This window comes from Quercus lobata, chromosome 8, assembly GCF_001633185.2.
Source record: "Quercus lobata isolate SW786 chromosome 8, ValleyOak3.0 Primary Assembly, whole genome shotgun sequence".
Taxonomy (NCBI): domain Eukaryota; kingdom Viridiplantae; phylum Streptophyta; class Magnoliopsida; order Fagales; family Fagaceae; genus Quercus; species Quercus lobata.
The window spans coordinates 16,085,293-16,105,343 of record NC_044911.1 but is presented as its reverse complement, the minus strand read 5'-3'; the positions used below and the strand labels follow the sequence as shown (position 1 = coordinate 16,105,343).

At 34.5% G+C, this 20,051-nt stretch overlaps 1 protein-coding gene across 1 annotated transcript; it reads left to right on the top strand.

Moving 5' to 3' along the window:
* Window positions 1-247: 247 nt before the first annotated feature.
* LOC115958308 (G-type lectin S-receptor-like serine/threonine-protein kinase At4g27290) lies at window positions 248-5,210 on the top strand. Its single transcript, XM_031076711.1, has 7 exons — window positions 248-2,318; window positions 2,499-2,618; window positions 3,536-3,687; window positions 3,770-3,980; window positions 4,105-4,342; window positions 4,433-4,583; window positions 4,661-5,210. Exons 1-7 carry the CDS (start codon window positions 1,040-1,042, stop codon window positions 4,964-4,966), a joined length of 2,457 nt encoding a protein of 818 aa, XP_030932571.1. The 5' UTR covers window positions 248-1,039; the 3' UTR covers window positions 4,967-5,210.
* The last annotated feature ends 14,841 nt before the right edge of the window (window positions 5,211-20,051 follow it).

The window sequence follows — 20,051 nt, the reverse complement described above, 5'->3', positions numbered from 1 at the left end:
AGTCTGTTCAATATACGAGAGCAACATTGGCTTTGCCTCGTAGCCTAAATACAAGTTTGGATAAATATTGTTGAAGAGTGCAATGAATGAGAAAATGGGCAAGGCTTACCTCCAAAATGGCCACGTGTGTGCAACTAATACAAGGGTTCGACTTCCCGTCAAAAATGATCACGCGTGCATGTAGACTCTTATCACAAATCCTGAATTCAAAGTCCAGCAAAACATATATATTTGATTTCTATTTTTTTTTCGTTTCTTGTGGACCGGGAAGCAATGATTATTTATTTTGAGTGTCAAAAGGAGTCGTAAAATTAGAATATCCAAGTTGGTCTAGTCTTCCTAAAAATTTACAGTTTCTCAATAAAACATCTAATTTGATTTGTCTGCATCAATTTTTTTTACGAAAGGACTAGTCATGAGTTTTACCAATTTTTTCACGACTGTTACTGTTACTGTTACAAGTCTTTGTGTTTCGGTGGATTCAGTCGAATATTGTCTCAAATGCTAATAAAGTAAGATGTAAAAAAAAGCAGTCAATGATTTTTTGGTGTCTGCAACTGCAAGAAGAAAAGCACTCATTCATATCTCTTTCACCAACTCTATGCTGAGACTCATTACCAACTATATCAATTCAGGATCAACATAAAAGCCGACTCAACACTCCTCAATGAATTTCCTCATAATCTATGTGATTGGATCACATATCCTTTTCTCATTTTATTTTAGGACAAAATGCTAATAGATTTTCGTGTGCAGTAGGGAATAATGATTCACGAAAATAAGTGTTATTGGTTGAAATGTGGAAAAAGTCAGATAAGGAGGCCGCTTTCATAAATGTTCAGCCATCAATGTGTAAGCACTAGCACTATACACACTTGCATTTGTCCTGACCCTTCTTTTTGTTGAATACATGTAGTGTTCAAGGTCTTGTCGTTTTAGCTTGTTAGGTACTCCATTGGGGTTTATGAATCATAGGGGTTTATGATCTATATTTTAAGTTTTTAGAGGGATAATCAAGGAGGTCTAAAACTAGAAATCAATGGGAACGCTTTCCTTTATTTCCATTCTTACTTGTTTACTCTTTTTGTTCTTCAAAGTTTCATTTGCAGCAGTAGATAGCATTACTCCATCCCAATCTATTAGCGATGGAAGTACCTTAGTTAGCAAAGAGGGAAGCTTTGAACTGGGTTTCTTCAGTCCTGGTAGTTCCAAGAATAGGTACTTGGGAATATGGTACAAGAATATCCCAGTTAAAACTGTTGTTTGGGTTGCAAACAGACTCAACCCAATCAATGACACGTCTGGCTTGTTAATGATAAACAGCACAAGTGGTCTTGTGCTTATGAGTAATAATAAGAGTGTTGTTTGGTCCACAGGATTAGGAACACAAATACAAGCCAATAATCCTGTATTGCAGCTCTTAGACTCTGGAAATCTTGTCCTAAGAGATGGAAATTCAGAAATCTCTTTGTGGGAAAGCTTTGATTATCCATCTGATACATTGTTACCAGGAATGAAGATGGGATGGGACCTAAGGAAAGGTATTAAACGGCGTTTTACAGCTTGGAAAAGTCCAGATGATCCTTCTCCGGGAGATTTAACATATGGGATTGAAATGCAACCTCCTTCACAGCCTGAGGCTTATATTATGAAAGGCAACAAAAAGTTCTACCGGAGTGGTCCATGGAATGGCCTTCGGCATAGTGGTGCACAGGCAATGAAGCCTAATCCGCTTTATGCTTTCGACTTTGTCTCTAATGAGGATGAGGTTTATTACATCTACAGCCTCAGAAATAATTCTGTAATCACAAGGTTAGTTTTGAACCAAACCAGCTCTTCTCGTGAACGCTATACATGGATTGAAGCAGAGAATGTTTGGAGGCTATATTCATCAGTACCTAGAGACTACTGTGACAATTATGGCCTTTGTGGAGCCAATGGAAATTGTATCCTTAGTGGGTCACCAGTTTGCCAATGTTTAGAAGGATTCGAGCCTAAATCACAAGAAAAATGGAGCTTAATGGACTGGTCTCAAGGTTGTGTACGCAATAAACCACTGAGCTGCCATAAAGATGGGTTTGTTAAATTTAATGAGTTGAAATTGCCAGATACTACAAATTCTTGGGCGAACAAAAGTATGAGCCTCAAAGAATGCAGGGATAAATGCTTGAACAATTGTTCTTGTATGGCTTATACAAACTCGGATATTAGAGGAGAAGGTAGTGGCTGTGCGCTTTGGTTTGGTGATTTAGTGGATATTAGACAGTTTCCAGCTGGTGGGCAAGAACTGTATATCAGAATGTCAGCCTCAGAGATAGGTGTGGGGTTAATATTTATTATAGGAAAATTCTTATTGAATTTAAATTATTGTTTCCATTGTGTTTTGCATTCTTTTTCATTTTGTTTCTTTACAAACTGCAGTGCTTCCCTTGCTTTTCAATATCTTTTAGCTGTAGTTTAATTATATGTTCTTTGATGTGCCAAATTCAACCCTGAAGAGTCAAAAAAAGGTCGTAGGATGAAGAGAGCAGTGATAGTTGCTGTGTCCCTTGCTGTAGTTTCTGGAATGCTCTTAATAATTGGCTTTTACATATGCAGAAGCAGGACAAAGTTAAGAGGTAAAATAACTTTACTCTTGACAACCATTGCAAACATATGGTAATATTTGTCTTATGGAATTACTTAAAATGCTTTTCGTTTTTAAATCTCTTAGTAATATAAGCAGAATCAGCTTTTGCCCATTTGATAATACAGTATTTAGAACAAGGATTGCTATGAGGTATAATTCAATCATGTTATATTTTTGTCGGTGCTTTGCAAAAGAGTTTCAGAAATTGAACAGTGTCATCAGACCAAGCAAACTTATGCAATTTGTTGCATGATTAATCCCCATCTAATTTCAAGGTTCTAACGCTGAGATTTGTTAGACCTTTATTAGTTTAGCCCTCTACAAATCCAGAGAAAGTTTATGATATAGACCTTTATTAGTCTTGAGTTCTCAATGGACGTACGTATCTTCTATAGTTAGGCCTAGGTACTCATTTTAGTTGATATCTGTAGGAATGATAATTAAAATAGCAAGGTGCTTATTAGACTTGAGTTCTCAGTCGACATATCTTCTATAGCTTGGCCTGGTTTTGATTGATACACCTTGAATTTGAAAGTTTTGCAAGTTTGATTAGTGTAGATGTTTTTGATAATGGTACCTTGATTTCTTTGAGATCACTTACATATAAGTACAACTCTTCTCATATTGCTATATATTGTATTCATTTTCATGTTAATCTCATTGTCCAAGTTGGATAGTATCTTTTTGGCAGAAAGAATGTGTATATAAGATATGAGGAAGGTTAATACTTTTATTAATTATACGAAATTAGTAATATGAGATTTAGGTTATAATTTCGGCTAAAGTAACTTTTATACTGTTTTTTACCTCTTGAATATCTCAGCCATTACTATGATTCTTATTCCTTCCTCTAACCCCCCCACCCCCCAAAAAAAAAAAAAATCGTTTCTATTTCTGTAAAAACAGAGAGGAATGAAGTTGTACGCCATCAGAATAATGAAGGCCAAAACGAAGACCTTGAGCTCCCTTTCTTAGACTTATCCACAATAGCTAGTGCCACTGATAACTTTGAAATCAATAATAAGCTTGGGGAAGGTGGTTTTGGACCTGTTTACAAGGTAAATTTGTGACGTCTTGTACAAAAACAACGACAAATGAGGAAGCACTGTTTAGCTATCTTTCTTCAAATGATAATTTCAGGGTATACTAAAGGATGGACAAGAAATTGCTGTCAAGAGACTTTCCACGAGTTCTGGACAAGGATTGAATGAGTTCAAAAATGAAGTAAGATTGATTGCCAAGCTTCAACACCGAAATCTTGTAAAGCTTCTTGCTTGCTGCATTCAGGAGGAAGAAAAAATGCTGGTTTATGAATACATGCCGAACAAAAGCCTGGACTCCTTCATTTTCGGTTTGAATCCCAAAACTTAATACATTTTGTTTAGCTAGTGTTATCAATATTGAAATATATGAAATTCCCCATGTTTTCTTGAAATATGGGAAAATATAATTAACTTGAACTAGAAACTTACCAGATCAAACAAAAAGTAAAATGTTAGATTGGTCCAAGCGCTTCCACATCATATGCGGAATTGCTCGAGGGCTTCAATATCTTCATCAAGATTCCAGATTGAGAATTATACATAGAGATCTCAAAGCAAGTAATGTTTTACTTGATAGTGAGATGAACCCTAAAATTTCAGACTTTGGCATGGCTAGAACTTTCGGAGGAGATCAATTAGAAGGAAACACAAATAGAGTGGTTGGAACTTAGTAAGTAAAAAATTCACATGCTTTTCATGTAAATCTTCTTCATTTCCTAATCAATATTTTTCACTTAAAACTAGTGATGATGCCTTGCAGTGGTTATATGGCACCAGAATATGCTTTTGATGGGCAATTCTCAACCAAATCTGATGTTTTTAGTTTTGGGATTTTATTGTTGGAGATCATTAGTGGGAAGAAAAGTAGAGGGTTTTACCATCCAAACCACAGCCATAATCTTATTGGAATTGTAAGTTTCAAACAGTCGGATTTCTTATCCAGATATGTTGGATAGATGAATGACAAATAGTGTTTTTCTATTTTCAGGCATGGATACTTTGGAATAAGGGAAGGCCTTTAGATTTGATTGATGAATGTTTAGGAGAAACATGCACATTGTCGGAAGTGCTCCGTTGTATCCATCTTAGCCTCCTATGCGTGCAACAGCGTCCTGAGGATAGGCCAAGTATGTCATCTGTGGTTGTGGGTTTAGGCAGTGAGAGTGCATTGCCTCAGCCCAAAAAACCTGGTTTCTTCTTGGAAAAAGATTCAAATGTAGCACATGGTTTCTCAAGTAAGCACGAATCATCTTCAACCAATGAAGTAACAATTACAATATTGGAGGCTCGTTAAGAATTTTTTACTAATGCAGTACTACTGTAACTATACAATGTTGTCGATACAAAACGAATCATCAATATAATTGTAAATTGTATACCTACAGTTGAGTAAGCCATGTCAATTCTATTGCACTTATTGAACAACAATGCAACCAAGGATTTAATCCTTGGAGCTTGCTTTGATTGGATGTATGACTAAAAAATGAATTGAAGCTGGAGCAGAGGGGAAAAAGAAATTAACCAACCTCTTTTTATTTTTTGAACAACCAACGTCTTTTTCATTCCTTGTCAAAAATGAATTTCATGTTTTTATTTTTTGAACAACCAATATCTGTTTCATTCTTTGTCAAAAATGTATTTCATGTTTACCTTGAAGAAGATGAGGATGAAGAAGTAAGGAGCTTGACTCTCCTCTCCGGCCGCCAGTCTGACTCATGTTTTGCATCGCAGCCTGCGATCTAGTCGGAGGCACAAAGTCCATGGCCATGGCCATGCCCATCGCTTCTGCTGTCAAGATGATCCACATCAAGTCTCTCATCGCAACAATCTCACTTGCATGGAAAATTACAATCTCCACCGGTGAGGGAGTAAGGGAAGGAGGAGAAGGGGTGTAGGTTGTGACGGTGGCGGAGGAGGTGCGTGGAATTGCCTCCTGAACTTGCCCATCGCCGTTGTTGCATTTTTCTCTCTCTCTTATTTTTACAGAAAGGGATATGGGATTGTGAAGTTTGTGAAAGTTTTTTTTTTTTTTTTTTTTTTTTTTTTTTTTTTTTTTTTTTTTTTTTTTTTTTTTTTTTTTTGGGAGAGTAGGACTGTTAAAGGGTTGTGAATTTTACAAAAAGTCAATTTCTTCTTGTGAGTTGTGAGATCAAAAATTTCTCAGAATGAGGTGATGGGATTTTCTTGCTTCTAAATGGGTTTTTGATTCTTTTGATACAGGGGACAAAAACGGAAAGAGCTATAAGTTGTAACGCCGTTTGTTCAGTGTTTAAGTAAATACACAAGCTGAAATTTAAGTGGAGAACTTAAAATACTACACCTAAGGTACTGTACCTAAGTTTTGTCATTTCTTATATGTCATCCCACCAGTTGATCGCATCACTCTTTTAACTTAGATATAAGTGTTGTTGTTTTACCTTTATCACGGGTCTCCCTGTAAGTGTTGGATAACTCCATGAAAAATTTATTTGTATTTGTTGGTTTTTAATTGTATTGTAAATTGTGGTAATGAGGGCTGAAGTTGAAGCATATGTTTATTGTGCAAAACTAAAGACCTCAATTGAGCGAGAGCTGGCTGAAACTTTCGATAGTCTCATTAGACACTCGATCAACCAAGACTCTATTATGGAAATTCCAAAATTTGTTTCCATAGCAGTTGGTGCACCTCAAGCATATATAAACCCTTCATGTATAAAACCCTATTTACAACCCTAAGGCAACCACAAAAACAAAGAGAAACTTTGAGAGAGCCTTTTCTTTGTCTTCCAACCCTTTCCATGTTCAAACTAAAGGAATTCATTCTCTGTCACTGGAATTTCTGCCGTCATGTTCATTTGCCATTTGACAATGGCAAGAACTTGACTCTCACACTAAGTGATTCTGTGATTTCCCATAAGAAACAAAACATGCCTATCTAAAGGCTAAACTTTTGAATTCACAAGTCGGTTCCTTAAATCCCCAAGGATGGCTCTATAGACCACCAAAAAGAGAAGAAAAATGTTTACATTAACCAATGTCTGAATGTCCAGGTTTATAATCACTAATATATAGTAGAAAAAGTGTTAGGGCCGCTAAGAAACTCTATAAAATCCTAATTTGTGTTGATCACCTATTAACCAAGTCTAAGAGCTAGACCAGGAGAAAATACACCCTGTTACGGGTGTATGTTTCTCTCCTCTCATAGTTGGTGAGACCCGCCAGTTGTGGATCCCACCAACTTGTGAGAGGGAGGGAGTATACACCCGTAACAGAGAGTCATTAATATAACCAATGAATCATCGATTGAACTACAGTTTGAGAAATTATAAAATAAATAAGTAAATTGTAAAAATAGTGTTAGAAATATGTGGTTAAATGATTAAATTTACCATATCCCAATTACTTAAACTTTTGAGACAATCAGTAATTTAACATGGTATCAAAGTATGAGATCCTGAGTTCAATCCTTGTCTCCTCTACTCTACCTCCTATTTAAATTCTCATGTGTTGGACCTCACTTATTAAAAGGTAGTTTTGACCCACACATGAGGGAGAGTGTTAGAAATATGTGGTTAAATGATTAAATTTAACATATCCCAATAGCTTAAGCATTTTGGACAATCGGTAATTTAACAAATAGGCATTCCTAAATTAAGTCTATAAAAGCAATTACATTAGTCTGGCCAAATTTTTCCGTTTATTTTACACTAAAAACTTACTTTTTTTTTTTTACACTATCACTTTTCCAAAATACCTGCATTAGTTTATCTATTTTATAATCTATTCTATTTAAATAATAATATATTTTTATTTTTTTTATTATTCTTTTGTTCCTATCTCTTTATCTTTTCTTTGTACCTATCTCTTTATCTTTATCTTTGTCCTTATCTCTCTCGGACTAATCATTTGTCCCTCCTCCTCTTTTTCTTCTTCCTTTCACATGTCAGATCACCTCCCTTCCACAAGCATCTTCTTCTTCTTCTTCTTCTTCCTCTTCTTCTTCTTCTTCTTCTTCTTTCTCTCATAGTTAAATCAACTCTTCACCACAAGCACCAATCTCCACCTCCAACATCAATCCACAAGCATTAAAACCCATTTCTGTCGACCCACAAGCATCGATCTCCATTGCCAACACTGATCCACAAGCATCTAGACCCATTTCCATCGACCCACAAACTTTGATCTCTGCCACCAGCACCGATCCATGTACAAGCGGCCAACACCAACACCTATCTTTCTCTCTCTCTCTCTCTCTCTCTCTCTCTCTTTGTTTGTTTGTCTGTGTGGGTGTGTTTGTGTATTTCTGTGTTAATTTTTCTATGTTGATGTGTTTGTGTGAGTGTGTTTGTGTGGGTGTGTTTGTGTGCATCTGAGGAAAAAGAAGATGAGGAGATGAGAAGTGTGAGACTGAGTTCGTTTTGCACACGAAGAAATGAGAGAAAAAAAAAAGGTACGAAATTGTGAAATTAATATAATAATAGTATATACAGTTACAGTTTCTGTGTATATATGCATAGTTACTGTAGCAAATATGTAAATATACACAGTTTTAGAAAAACTGATGTAAGAAGTTTTGTGACTTAAACGTGTAAAATTCATCTCTTTTTCTATTATACAAGAGTATACAAGAGCTAGTGCGGATGCTCTAAAACTAGATACATTTCACAAGTAATAATAATAGAGAACATTTTCTTTTAGTAACTAGTAATACTTATTAGAACATACACGAAAATAGTAATACTAGTGTTTTAAACTAGGTTTATAATACATTACATAACCATATTACATAAAATAAAAGAATGTTATAGAATTATGGTCAAGTCTTCATTAAATAAAATCTTATTATATGTCTTAAAATTTTAAGAACAAAAGTATATCTCTAATTTTGAAGTCACATTCTATGCAAATTATGTTTCTTACTAGTTGTTCCAATCCCATAGATTACGATATGAGCTAAAACTTGAAACTCTATTTTTCTTTGAAAACTCCCACCATCAACCACATTATGAAATCCTATATTTTCATTAGGATCATCCTTTAAAAAATAGTACAATAGTACCAATAAATATAATTTTGATTAAAATCACAAAAGTGGTTGGTTGAAAACATGCCATTGAGAATCTGAGATTGCATGGATTACGATTAAGAGAAACTCATAATTGAAATACTCTTATATCCCTCTAAACCAAGAAAAATGAAGTCCTAAGTTGTGAAAATGACAAAAAGAAAAAAGAAAAGAGTAATGCTTCAAGTTCAACCACAAACTATTTTACAAACTATTGATGTAGCAAATTCTTATTAGTTTTAATTTACGCTCACCACTAAAATCACATTTTTATTTACTAATAATTATTTAGAAAATACTAAAACCACATTAACAATTTGTAAAATGTTGTAAAATATTTTGTGTTTATTGCATTACTTAAAAGAAAATAATAAATTTCATATTCTTTTGTACATAAATAAATGATATTGTTATTTTGTTCACATGTTCATTTAAAAGGATTGTCCTACAGGGAAACTTGCCGACGTGGTGAGAGTGCTTGGACGAATGTACGGATACTTTCTCGTGCATTCAGCGACATAAACTTGTAGCCTAAAATGATAACTGTGGACATTATGAAAAATCGCAATTATTGCCAACATACGATCTCTCTTTTACTTTTTTTTTCTTTCTTTCTTTGTTTTTGTTTTTCATTGTGGACCAATAAACATTGACTTCTAGGGGAAATATACTATCTAAGAAATTTCCGACTTCTAGTGAGTGTCAAGAGGATGTAGTAGACAATCCAAGAATTGGTCAATCTTTTGGAAATTTATAATTTCTTTATAAAGGAAAAATTTTGGTATATTTTAGAGGGATTAATATATAGTGTCTATTTGGCTAGTTTATTTTTTCCTAACTTATTTTACTATTCAGTTTTTTTTTTTTTACTATTCATGGGACCTACTGCACTTTTTGGCACTATTCATAGGTCCTACTGTACTATTTAAACTAACATTTACTTTTATTTACAGTACTTTCAGCAAAAAATTTTCAGTTTCAACAAAATAAACGAATCACAAATAGACCCTTAGTTAGCAGAATACTCTAAACTCAGGGGCAAAATCAAGAAATTGCCTTTAGAGCAAGTGGCGGAGCTAGAAATTTATCTTGGGGGGGGCCAAATAAAAAAAATGAGATGATTAAAATTTTCCCCTATTTATACTACCACATCCATCATTCATGCTAAGTATAATAATTAAAATTTTGCTGTAAATACATACTACAAAAAGTATATTTATTAAATTTAAACAATTCATGAGGCAAGATTGACAAAAATATATAATTATATTAACTTATGCGTAATCAAAATATGTCAAAAACAAGCAGTAATATAAAAAGTTCAATATTTTTATTCAAAACTATAATCTATAGTCTTTAAAAGGGAATTAGAAATAAAATTATCAATAATTTTCCTTTTTATATAAAAAAATTTAGACAGTGTATTTGTATAAGTTTTAATAATAGTTTATTATATTTATATATCATATAATAGATTAATTAATTTAATGACTAATAACAAAGGTAAGAAAAATTGGGTAATTATTGGATACTCCTGAACACTACAAGAAATTTGTACTATTGCAACGGGTGCAAAAAATGCCACTATCTGTTGCATCTTGCGGTGTCTTTTTGGACCGCCATAGTAGTTCTAATCTTTTGCGGCCTACTATAGTGGTGGCACATAGAACTGCCGCAATATTTGTGTTTTAGTGGCATTTACATAGATATAGCAGTGCTTTAGAAACCTGCCACAATAAATATAGCATTTGCAGGGATACTATAGCGATGGTATCGAAAACTGTCGCAATATGTAAGTTTTAGCGACGTTATCTTAGCTATAGTGGTGCCCCATAAACCCACCGTTACAGCTAAGATTTATTGGCGTTTGTTTTGGTCTATAGCGGCAGTTTTGTGACCGCCGCAATAGACCTTTGAATTACCCATAATTAGTCCAAATTTTTTCCCTTTTTCCCCCCCAACCTAAATCAATCAATTTGGACCCTAACCTTTTCATTTCTCATCCGATTGTATCCCTATAAAACACACACACACACACACACACACTCTCTCTCTCTCTCTCTCTCTCTCTCTCTCTCTCAATTAAAATCTCACATCGTTGATCTCAATACCCAAAGATCGATCTTCCCACCACCATGCATTCTGACTCTCAAACCCAAGATTGGGCCTCTCTCTATTAGCCCGCCGCTAGCCAATTGAAGCCTCCAGTGATCAATATTTGAATATTAATTTTACCAAGTCTAGTGGTATCGGGACTATTTATTATGTTTGTCCAGGTTTGACCAACTTAAACAAAATTTTGACTAAGCCTTTCTCTAAATTTGACCATTTGATTGTGACCATAATTTACCAAAATTAATTTTTCATTACACTCTTCAGATCCAATGGTTAGATTTCAAATTTAACTTTGGCGTGTGATAGACATGTGTTGTGTACCTATATGGTTATGTTTTCTCAATCTGACCAATCAATTGGTCTCAAATTTCATCAACACCAGTATGTCACCATACTCTTCAATCCTATTGATTAAGATTTGAATATGAATTTCATCAAGTCTAGTGGTCTCAAGACCATCTATTAAGTTTGACCATATTTGACCAATTTTGACTAAACTTTGACCGCGTCTTTCTCTAAATCCAAATGTTTAATTGTGACCATAATTTACCAGAATGAATCTTTCATTACACTCTTCAAATCCAATGGTTAGATTTCAAATCTAAGAATGGCACATGATGGACGTGTTGTGTACCTATACAATTGTATATATACTCTCAGTCTGACCATCCAATTGGTCTCAAATTTTACTAACACTAATATGTTATCATACTCTTCAATCCCAATGATCAAGATTTGAATATTAATTTTACCAAGTCCAGTGGTATCGAGACCATTTATTAAGTTCAATCGAGTTTAACCAGCTTTGACTAAATTTTGACTACGCCTTTTTCTAAATCCAACCGTTTCATTGTGACCATAATTTACCAGAATGAAGTTTTCATTACACTCTTTAAATCTAATGATTAGATTTCAAATCTAAGTATGGTATGTGATGAACATGTGTTGTGTACTGATATGGCTATATAAATTCTCTCAATCTAACCATCCAATTGGTCTCAAATTTCACAACCACTAGTATGTCACCATACTTTTCAATCCTATTGATCAAGATTTGAATATGAATTTCACCAAGTCCAGTGGTCTCGGGACCATTTATTAAGCTTTATTAGGTTTGACCAACTTTGACTAAACTTTGACTGCGCTTTTCTCTAAATCCAACTGTTTAATTATGATCATAATTTACCAAAATGAACCTTTCATTACACTCTTCAAATCCAACGGTTAGATTTCAAATCTAAGAATGGCAAGTGATAGACATGTGTTGTTTGCCTATATGGCTATATATATTCTCTCAATCTGATCATCCAATTAGTCTCAAATTTCACCACCACCAGTATGTCACCATTCTCTTCAATCTTATTGATCAAGATTTGAATATGAATTTCACCAAGTCCAGTGATATCGGGAACATCTATTAAGTTTGATCGGGTTTAACCAACTTTGACTAAACTTTGCCCGTGCCTTTCTCTAAATCCAAACGTTTAATTGTGACCATAATTTACCAAAATGAAGCTTTCATTACACTCTTCAAATCCAATGGTTAGATTTCAAATCTAAGAATGGCACGTGATGGACATGTGTTATGTCCCTATATGGTTATATATATTCTCTCAATTTGACCATCTAATTGGTTTCAAATTTTACCAACACCAATACGTTATCATACTCTTCAATCATAATGATTAAGATTTGAATATGAATTTTACCAAGTCCAGTGGTATCGGGACCATCTATTAAGTTTAATCGGGTTTGACCAATTTTGACTAAATTTTGACCAAACTTTTCTCTAAATCCAACCGTTTCATGTGACCATAATTTACCAGAATGAAGCTTTCATTACACTCTTCAAATCTAATGGTTAGATTTCAAATCTAAGTATGGCATTTGATGAACATGTGTTGTGTACCTATATGGCTATTTAAATTCTCTCAATTTGACCACCCAACTGGTCTCAAATTTCACCAACACCAATATGTCACCATACTTTTCAATCCTATTGATCAAGATTTGAATATGAATTTCATAAAGTCCAGTGGTCTCGGGACCATCTATTAAGTTTGACCATGTTTGACCAACTTTGACTAAATTTTGACCGCGCCTTTCTCTAAATCTAACCGTTTCATTGTGATCATAATTTACCAGAATGAAGTTTTCATTACACTCTTCAAATATAATGGTTAGATTTCAAATCTAAGTATGGTATGTGATAGACATGTGTTGTGTACCTATATGGCTATATAAATTCTCTCAATCTGACCATCCAATTGGTCTCAAATTTCACAACCACTAGTATGTCACCATACTTTTCAATCCTATTGATGAAGATTTGAATATGAATTTCACCAAGTCCAATGGTCTTGGAACCATCTATTAAGTTTGATCAAGTTTCACCAATTTTGACTAAACTTTGATCGTGCCATTCTCTAAATCCAATCGTTTAATTGTGACTATAATTTACCAAAATGAACCTTTCATTACACTCTTCAAATCCAATGGTTAGATTTCAAATCTAAGAATGGCAAGTGATAGACGTGTTGTTTATCTATATGGCTATATATATTCTCTCAATTTGATCATCCAATTAGTCTTAAATTTCACCAACACCAGTATGTCACCATACTCTTCAATCTTATTGATCAAGATTTGAATATGAATTTCACCAAGTCCAGTGATATCGGGAACATCTATTAAGTTTGATCGGGTTTAACCAACTTTGATTAAACTTTGCCCGCGCCTTTCTCTGAATCCAAACGTTTAATTGTGACCATAATTTACCAAAATGGAGCTTTTATTACACTCTTTAAATTCAACGGTTAGATTTCAAATCTAAGAATGAAACGTGATAGACATGTGTTATGTCCCTATATGGCTATATATATTCTCTCAATCTGACCATCCAATTGGTCTCAAATTTTACCAACACCAATATGTTATCATACTCTTCAATCCTAATGATCAAGATTTGAATGTGAATTTTACCAAGTCTAGTGGTATCGGGACCATCTATTAAGTTTGATTGGGTTTGACCAACTTTGACTAAATTTTGACCATGCCTTTCTCTAAATCCAACCGTTTCATTGTGACCATAATTTACTAGAATGAAGCTTTCATTACATTTTTCAAATCTAATGGTTAGATTTCAAATATAAGTATGGCATGTGATGGACATGTGTTGCGTACCTATACAGCTATTTAAATTCTCTCAATCTGACCATCCAACTGGTCTCAAATTTCACCAACACCAGTATGTCACCATACTTTTCAATCCTATTGATTAAGATTTGAATATGAATTTCACCAAGTCAAGTGGTCTCGGGACCATCTATTAAGTTTGATCCTGTTTGACCAACTTTGACTAAATTTTGACTATGCCTTTCTTTAAATCTAACCGTTTAATTGTGACCATAATTTACTAGAATGAAACTTTCATTATACTCTTCAAATCCAACGGTTGGATTTCAAATCTAATAATGGCACATGATGGACGTGTGTTGTGTACCTATATGGCTATATATATTCTCTCAATCTAACAATCCAATTGTTCTCAAATTTTACCAATATTAATATGTTATCATACTCTTCAATTCTAATGATCAAGATTTGAATATAAATTTTACCAAGTCTGGTGGTATCGAGACCATTTATTAGGTTTGATCGAGTTTGACTAGCTTTGACTAAATTTTGACCATGACTTTCTCTAAATCTAATCGTTTCATTGTGACCATAATTTACCAGAATGAAGCTTTCATTACACTCTTCAAATTTAATGGTTAGATTTCAAATTTGAGTGTGGCATGTGATGGGCATGTGTTGTGTACCTATATGGCTATATAAATTCTCTCAATCTAACCATCCAATTGGTCTCAAATTTCACAAGCACCAGTATGTCACCATACTTTTTAATCCTATTGATCAAGATTTGATTATTAATTTCACCAAGTCCAGTGGTCTCGGGACCATCTATTAAATTTGATCAGGTTTGACCAACTTTGACTAAACTTTGACTGCACCTTTATCTAAATCCAACCATTTAATTGTGACCATAATTTACCAAAATGGAGCTTTCATTACACTCTTCAAATCCAATGGTTAGATTTCAAATCTAAGAATGGCACGTGATAGACATGTATTGTTTACCTATATGGCTATATATATTCTCTCAATTTGTTTATTCAATTGATCTCAAATTTCACCTACACCAGTATGTCACAATACTCTTCAATCCTATTGATCAAGATTTGAATATGAATTTCACCAAGTCTAGTGATATCGGGAACATCTATTTAGTTTGATCGGGTTTGAACAACTTTAACTAAATTTTGACCGTGCATTTCTTTAAATCTAACTGTTTAATTGTGACCATAATTTACCAAAATGAAGCTTTCATTACACTCTTTAAATCCAATGGTTAGAGTTCAAATCTAAGTATGGCATGTGACGGACATGTGTTGTGTACCTATATGGCTATATATATTCTCTCAATCTAACCATCCAATTGGTCTCAAATTTCACCAACACCAATATGTCACCATACTCTTCAATCCTATCGATCAAGATTTGAATATGAATTTTACCAAGTCCAGTGGTCTTGAGACCATCTATTAAGTTTGACTCTGTTTGACCAACTTTGACTAAATGTTGATCGCGCCTTTCTCTAAGTCCAACCATTTAATTGTGACCATAATTTACCAGAATGAAGATTTCATTCAAATCCTACGGTTAGATTTCAAATCTAAGAATGGCACGTGATGAACATGTGTTGTGTACCTATATGGCGATATATTCTCTCAATCTGACCATCCAATTGATCTGAAATTTTACCAATACCAATATGTCACCGTACTCTTCAATCCTATTGATCAAGATTTGAATATGAATTTCACCAAGTCTAGTGGTCTCTAGACCATCTATGAAGTTTGGTCGGGTTTAAGCAACTTTGACTAAACTTTGACCGCACATTTCTCTAAATCCAACCGTTTGATTGTGACCATAATTTACCAGAATTAACCTTTCATTATACTCTTCAAATCCAACGGTTAGATTTCAAATCTATGTATGGTACGTGATGGACATGTGCTGTGTACTTATATGGTTATGTTCTCTCAATCTAACCATCCAATTAGTCATATTATTTTTTTAAAAAAGTAAACGTAGTTAGTCCCATATTAAAATTCTTACATAAATTTAATAATAGCTATGATCATTTTTTTTAAAATTTTTAATAAGATAGAACTTGTGATAATTTTTGTTGTGTGGTATTTATTATTATTATTATTATTTTTAGAAAGTTGTCTGGTGAATTTTATTGAGTATATGTGATTGTTCTTTGTTTTTAAATTTCATTTCATAGCTCATTCATAAAATGACCAAAATACCTTGAAATTATATTTTAATTTTTACTTCCCACACTTTTTTTTCACCTCCCCCCAAATACTTCAGCAAAATATATCCTTTTTTTTTTTTTTGTTAAAAATTAAAAAGAATATTTAAAAATAAAAAATTTAAATAAATTTCAGCATAAATTTTCACTTCCCACACATTTTAATTGTCACTTCCTGCCAAACACTTCAACAAAATATAATACCCTTTTTTTTTTTTTGGGTTAAATTTTTTTTTTTTGATAAGATTAAAATTGGTGGGCTGGTTGGTAGTACAGTACACAAGAGCCCAATTCACCTTGTGCTAATACTAATGAGCCCAAACTACCATAAAAAAATAGAATAAGCCCTAAACAAAATTTCAGCCGTGGGATGCTCCTTCAATGTCATCCAACCGTCTAGAGAGAGTGCAAACTTAATATAATACTCCAAAACCCTAGCCTCTTTTAGAGCATTTGCAGCAATTTTAGCTACACCAAAACACAAAAAAGAGGGATGCGGCAGTGGAGCTAAAGCTAAAAATTTTAGCTTCTTCGCTACAGTGCACATCTATCTTTAGATGTGCACTGTAGCTCAAAGGTAAAAAAAGAAATACTATTTTATGTTGCGTTCACACTAATCAGAATATTTTAATATTATTTTTTTCTTTTCTTTTCTTCTCTCCTCTTTTCCATTTTTGCCCGTTGCTCCTCTCTACTTAGTCTTCACCCTCTTCGTTTCTGCCTGTTGCAATCGACCAAGCCCCTGCCCAGCGCCAACCACTCTATCTCACATTTTCTCTCTCTAGATCTCCACCTCAAAGGCCGAACCTTCGAGCTCAACCCTCTTTCTGTTATCTTATGCCCAGCGCTGATGTGGGTTTGTGTTTGTGTTTTCCGATCTGTTGTGGACAGTGGGCTTGTGTTTGTGTTTGTGGCAGTGGGCTTGTGTTTTCCGATCTGTGGTCATTTTGGTGCAATTGATGAAATTTTCGGGAGTATTTTGTTTACAATGTTTTCCGATGTTGCTGTTGTGGGGGCGGTGGTGAAGATAGAGTGAAAGAGAAAGAAAGACATGGCAATGGTGTGATCGGCGATTTGGCACCACAAAAATGCACACAACAATGGAGCTAAAATGTACACACTTGATGGTGGGTTTTGTACACATCGTCGAATAAGACTTACTAACATTCATAAGTAATGGGTTGGTAATGGCGTGATCGGCGATGGCTGGTCTGATTCGACGGTGGTCTAGGTTTGATGGTGGGTTTTGGTGCCTCTTGGTCTTGTTTCTTCTCTCTCTCGATCAAGCTCAGATGGTGGGTTTGATGGTGGTCTGGGGTGCTAGCTCAACACTCTTAGTTTGAAAATCAGGCTCAATTTTTTTTGGATTTTTGGCAGTAGTTGTGGGTGGTCTTGGCTTGCTAGTTGTTGTTTGGTGGTTGTGGCTTGTGGCTTGTGGGTGGTTGTTCTTGGTTGGCAGTGGTTGTGGATTGTGCCGTTTGTGGTGTTTTTTTTTATAGTAGGATGTATTATTTTACTATAGTAGATATATTATTTTATTGTGTTGAAAGCTAAAATAGATCCACTGCTACAGCCTGTGAGTAGGTAAAATAGAAAAAGTAACTTTTTGTAGTGCCAAATAGCTAAATTTTTAGCTTCACTGCTGTGGATGCTCTTAACCTCTTAGTTTCAGCCACTTTTCCTCATAAAAGAAAAAAAAAATTAGCAGCTCTCTTCTCAAAGGATTGTGCAATTCCTATTTGTGCTTCCAGAGGACAGTAGTAAATCAGAGAACAATGTATGACTTTCAGTAGCTTTCACTCTCTCTTACAAACTAACAATTTCTTTTTGTTGAATAAGGGAGGATTCTAATAGGCATTTGAAGGTTTCACGAAGTTTTATTAACCTGAAATCTTGATTATATAGAGCATGAATTAGAAACTTCCAGCTATTAGTTTCTATTTAATCTCCATGAAATTTTGCATGATTTTCATGTGTTTGTGTGGTGAAGGACACCATAATTTTTTGAAATTAGATAGGACATCTGATGTTAGCTAGTGAAGCAATTATAAGGTCTTTTAAGGAAACATTGAGATATGGTCTATTTCTTGGCACTTTTGCTGGTACATTTGTCTCCATGGTTGAGATTATTAGTGCTTGGGTGGTCATCGTAGGCATGTTCTTTTAAGTATATATAGCATTTGTTAAACTTAAAACACTAAGAGCATTAGCATTGGGGAATGCTAATGCCAAATATAAGGGTCATTTGGCATTTGCAGACCCAAAAACTCTTGCATTAGAGAATTGCAAACAGCAGTATTGCAAATATTTTTGCAATATTGCTACAGTGCAATTCTAAACATAGAATTGCACTATAGCATGTATTGTAAAAAAGAAAAATAATATTTAAGATGTTCATAGAATTGCACTGTAGCATGTATTGTAAAAAAGAAAAATAATATTTTATGATGTTTTCCCCCGAAACTTCTCTCTCATCAACACATTCTGTGCGGTCTCTTCTCTCTCTTCCTTCTCTGTTCCTCCATCTGCTCTCTCATCTCTAAAGCTTCATTGCCATCTTCAAAATTTCTCACCCATCTCCATCTCTGAAATTTCTCACCCGATTCACCCTCACCCATCTCCATCGCTGAAGCTTCACCTTCACCCATTCACCGATTCGCCCTCACCAATTCACCGATTCGCCCTCACCCATTCACCCTCACCTTCACCCATTCTCAAGGGTTTTTGGGTTTGGGTTAAGATTTTGCAAAAACGAAACTCCATCAGTGTTGGGGGATTCAGCTCCGTCGGTGTTGGTGCTGACTGTAAGGTGGGTTTTGATCAATGTATTAGAGTTTTTGTGTTTGTGTTTCTTTTCTCTCTTTGCAAGAAAAAGAGGGATTTAGCTTGTGTTTGTGTTTGGATTTTGATCAAAGAATTGTTGTTGATGTTTGCAGAGGTGATGATTTTTTTTGAATGGGTTTGCTTCGATGATGATTTTTTTTGAATGGGTTTGCTCCGGTGATGATTTTTTTGATCGGTGGCCTGGGTTTCAAATCGGCGGCATGGGTTTCTGATTGGTGGCTTGGGTTTACTGATCGGTGGCTTGGGTGGTGGGTGTGGTGGCCGTTGTTGGCTCCAACTGGTTTGATGGTTTTTGTGTGTGTGTGGCTCTGTTGATGGTTTGTGTTTGCGTGTGTGTGGCTTTGTTGATGGTTTGATGGTTTGTGTTTATGTGTGGGTGGTGATGGGTTTGGATAGGTTGATTGGTGTATCATGGGTCTGTGTGTGTGTAGGGGGCTCTGTGTGTTGAACCGGTGCTAGAGGTTGAGGGAGAAAGAGAGGAAAAAAATACTGTTGGAAAGCCAGGAAAATGTGACTGAAAAACGGTTGGAAAGAAATAATAAAGAAAGATTAAAAAATAATATTTTAATAAAAATAAAGTTTTGAGATGCTGGAGGTATTGTAAAATAGTATGGTATAATGATAAAGTGGTTTTTTGGAATGGTAAAATGGAGTAGAATTGGAATTTCCCAATGCTAATGCTCAATGAATGAATGTGAGTATTGAGTTTATTAAATATTGTTGGCATAGTGTAGGCTTTGATGGATTTTTTGAATTTAGGTTGTCATTGCTAATTGCTGTTTTTATTATTTTATTAAATTAGGCCCTAGATTTGTTGTGATATTCTATGGAGGTTAATGGGTTTGTTTGGTTTTGAGTCATATGCATTTCATTTTATGAGATTGGATAAGAGTACTTACGAGATTGTTTAGTTTTTTTTTTTATAAGAGTATGCATATACATGTTTGTGAAAATGCCAAAAATGGCTATTTTTTGTTTTTTGTTTTCTGTGCA

Bases quoted from the DNA above. Each gene is read 5' to 3' on its own strand.
- LOC115958308 (XM_031076711.1), top strand. From the start codon at position 1,040: ATGGGAACGCTTTCCTTTATTTCCATTCTTACTTGTTTACTCTTTTTG. The intron at 2,319-2,498 runs GTGTGGGGTTAA...TCAACCCTGAAG, and splicing joins AATGTCAGCCTCAGAGATAG to AGTCAAAAAAAGGTCGTAGG. The intron at 4,584-4,660 runs GTAAGTTTCAAA...TTCTATTTTCAG, and splicing joins GCCATAATCTTATTGGAATT to GCATGGATACTTTGGAATAA.